The sequence below is a fragment of the Paramacrobiotus metropolitanus genome, unplaced genomic scaffold, assembly GCF_019649055.1.
Source record: "Paramacrobiotus metropolitanus isolate TYO unplaced genomic scaffold, Prichtersi_v1.0 Parri_scaffold0000029, whole genome shotgun sequence".
NCBI classification, from domain to species: domain Eukaryota; kingdom Metazoa; phylum Tardigrada; class Eutardigrada; order Parachela; family Macrobiotidae; genus Paramacrobiotus; species Paramacrobiotus metropolitanus.
The window spans coordinates 1,243,768-1,247,555 of NW_026570249.1; the positions used below are offsets into that span (position 1 = coordinate 1,243,768).

At 55.4% G+C, this 3,788-nt stretch overlaps 1 protein-coding gene across 1 annotated transcript; it reads left to right on the plus strand.

Annotated features, from left to right (window-relative positions):
• Positions 1-781: 781 nt before the first annotated feature.
• Positions 782-3,558, plus strand: LOC129588308 (uncharacterized). The gene is made up of 2 exons (XM_055482473.1): positions 782-1,282; positions 1,978-3,558. Exons 1-2 carry the CDS (start codon positions 782-784, stop codon positions 3,556-3,558), a joined length of 2,082 nt encoding a protein of 693 aa, XP_055338448.1.
• The last annotated feature ends 230 nt before the right edge of the window (positions 3,559-3,788 follow it).

The following is a 3,788-nucleotide window of genomic DNA, read 5'->3' on the forward strand; positions in this document are numbered from 1 at the left end:
CGACTACATCGACCGATGTCAGACGTATATCTTCGGCAAAGTACCGCGGCGAGCTACCTACGGTAAGCTGCAGCCGACTGACGCTGTTGCGCCTTGGTACCGCGTCTTCGCCGATTTCAAAGGACCATTACCGGTGACGGAAACCAAGAAGTACCGATACATCGCCGTAGTGGTCGAACAGATGACGAAGTTCACCATAGCTCGGCCGACCAAAACAAATTCGGCCAAAGAGTTTGAGAAGTTCTTCGTCGAGGAAGTTGTCCTCAAGTATGGCATGCCACATACAATGCACTCCGACCGGGGCACGCATTTTACGGCAAAATCCTTCGCCAAAGTGGCGAAAATCTTCGGCATCGAACAAACGTTCGGTTCCGCTTATCACCCGGAGGGCCAAGGCCAAGTCGAACGCCAGATGCAAACCATCTGGGATGGAATTCGTGGCTTTGGCGGAGCTGGCGACGAACATCGCTGGCACCGGGCCTTACCTTACGCGATTTCCGGCATGAACCGTGCCGTTCACGCAACCACTGGATTCTCGCCATACCACATGCTGTATGGACGGGAAATGACCATACCACAAGACGTCCTCGCTGGGACCAACGTCCCAGAAACATTCACGACTAACGAACGTTACGTCCAGAGGATGCAGCAGCGCCTGAACCGGGCGCTTGAAATCGCGAAAACGCGCATCGAAGAAGGGTTCCTGCGGGATGCGGCCATCTACAACAAAAAGAAGGCCCAGGCCGAGTTCAAGAAGCGGGACTTGGTCACCCTGAAGAACATGGTGGATGACCCGACCAACCCAAACAAGTATGAGGGCATCTACATCATCCTCGGAATTCCTAAGCCAAACACTTACTGGATCCGAGAGCGAGACACCGGCGAAGAGCTTACCGTATGTGTCGACCGCTTGAAGCCGTACCTAAACCCGGACGGCCCAAGTCGCCGGATTACCCGTTCAACCAAAAAGAAGGGCGGCGACGCCGAACCCGAACCTACGGAGTCGGGACGGTGCAAAGACCAGACAGAGTCGGAAGGTGCAACAACCACACTTGAGAAGCTGCTGAAGAAGCAAAAGCCCGGAAAGGGCCCTTCAAAGAAATTTGTGGAAGAGCAGCAAAAGACTCTGAAGATACCTGGCTTTAAAGGGCCCGAACCAGAATCTGAAGACCCGGCCCCAAAACGTGGCCGTGGCCGGCCTCGGAAGACCAAACCGGATTTCGAGACGCCAGCCTTGACCAAACTCCAGAACCAGCCATTAGCCGTCATCGACCTAGAGTCAGTACCTGCGGAACCCGATAAATCAACAGCCGCACCTGACAAGTCCAAACCAGAACCCAAGCCAAGTCTACCAAGTCAGAGGCTGCCTGAAAAGCCAAAAAGGCCAAAGACACATAAAAAGCCGAAGGCAACCCTTACGGCTCAGCAGGTCCTAGAAGAGGACAAAGTTGCTGACGATGAGGCAGACAAAGACCTTCTCACCCGCATAACTGTGGGCCGAGAAAAATCAGAGCAAAGCTTAACCAGCAAAAAGCAGAAGGCTAATACGCTCGAACCGGGCGTATTGGATAAGACGGTTGATAAGGCTGGACAGAATGACTTAAAATAATTAAATTGGCTTAAAATTTTAATATTGGTCACAGCCAACGCTGCAGTCCCGCTATCTTAACTAACTAACCTTAACTTTTATGGATCGGTCGCATATCTGACATAGGTAGCTTAGAAGTAGCTAACCTATAACGCTAAACTAACCCTAGGTAGGAGTCTAACGTAGCTTAATTGGTCTCGCAACAGTGTCCCCACAGAACCATGGAAGGACGACGACGCACCGACCGCTCTGACGACTCCGACCGAAGCGGCCGATCACATCCTTACTTAAGACCGGAATCCCGGTCTGGCAGATCTTCCACTCGGTCGTCCAACCGGCCACCGAGTGTTCAGGTACCGAATATCAGAGCTAACTTAACTGCTGAACAGCTGGCCAACTTGTCAGTCGGACCCGGACCACGGGCTGATACACCGCTACCGCGGAGTCAGCCCATGCCACCTCGGGCCATCCCGCCGCAATACTGGCCACCAGGGACATTCTCCGATGATACCGAACTCCTGGTCAATGCGGCAGCAGCCAGCAGTCAGCCAAGCTCTTCGTCGGGCCGAACGGTCCGACATATGCCGCGTGGCCCAACAGGCCCGCGACCAATCTTGTATGGTGGTCAATCGGCCAACCAGCCGGTCACTACGACAGTAGCAGTCGGACCAACGGTCCAGACTCCGCCGGCCCATACTGGGCCGAGGCCACGCTACACTCCGCCGCCATACTACAACCCAAACTTCGGATATCCACCGTATCCTGCGCCTGGACCTTCGAACCAGCCGCAGCCGGACCAGAACCAGTGGCGATTCCCACCACCGTGGACATATCCGCCACTACCCTATGGATATCCACCGCCCTACGGCGGTTATGGCGGATACGGCGAACCGCCGTATGATTCTTCTGCGGAAGAACTTGAACCTACGGTTCAAGAGCCGACTGAACCTTCATTACCGGTCCCAGAACCGGGACTTGAGGCATTCCGAACGGAACAGCCGCAGCCATCCCAGCCAACCACATCGGGTAATCGCGATATGCGCGACTTCCCATTACGGGTATTTGTGGATGGCGTATACACTGTATACCACCGGCCAGAAGATGTTCCACCAGCAATGGCGGCCCAACTCGGCCTTATTGAACCGGACCCGACTGCAGGGCCAGCACCAAACCCGGTGTTGGCCGGGCGTGACCAGACTGTCCCACCGACAGAACCTGTGTCATCGCCGCCACCACCACTAATCACGGACATCGAGGACATGATTGAACCGGTGTCAACGCCATCACTGCGGTCTGAATCCCCGGACGAACCATTGGCCGATGGCAGAACTCCACTCTACATTCTGCAAGAGAACCTTGCGGAAGTAGAGAACTCCATAAAAGAACTGGAGCAAATGATCCGCGGATTTAACATCCAGGACCCTCACCAACGTGACTTGGTCAAGCGGATTATCAAGGACCAAGATGAGTTCAGACGCTTAGCACGTGAACTCAGAGAAGAAATCGCACTCCGGCAGGCCCAGCACGAAATATTACCGTTGCATGACCAAACCGGTCCGGCCCTGCTGGAGGCAGCTCGTGAAATGAGATGGCAGCTGGAACAGCATAGGATGGCGCACGAATTCCGGATAAGAAATTCCGTACCACCGGCGCGCCCACCGCCAGCGCCATCAGCACCACCTCAGCCGCTGAACCCAACAGTCGTAGTAACCGCTACGACAGGGGAAACCTCAGCCGCACCAATGGCCCCACCCGCGCCAATCGACGCGGCAAGGGCCACTGGCTTACAACAGCGTGACCCAGCCTCATCCCCGTATGACTTACGGGCCAACCTGGACTTAATGCCCCTGGACCGTGAACTTCACGCGGCAGAGGCCTTAACGGAAGAAATCCGTACAGTTATCCGTGGCCTAACCGGCACGGACATAGCCACCATTCGCAGAAGAGTTGCCCTGGAGGCGGAACTTTAACGCCTCCTGGCATACCAAATCCAGCTGCGGAAGGCCATACTACGCTGCATGGAGAAGCCATTGGACACCGGTAACGCCGGACCACAAACACGCGACTCCCTTAACCGCAGATACCAGCGTGGCCTAATCGACCGAGCACTCCAACGAGTGCTGCCTAAACCCGACCGGGGCAGGCGACACGAGGAGTTCATCCTGGACTCCTAACTTCGTCCTCAGACCGTCGACTGGCG

Coding starts and splice junctions, on each gene's coding strand:
- LOC129588308 (XM_055482473.1), top strand. CDS start 782: ATGGTGGATGACCCGACCAACCCAAACAAGTATGAGGGCATCTACATC. Junction 1,283..1,977: donor CCGTCATCGACCTAGAGTCA/GTACCTGCGGAA, acceptor ACTGCTGAACAG/CTGGCCAACTTGTCAGTCGG.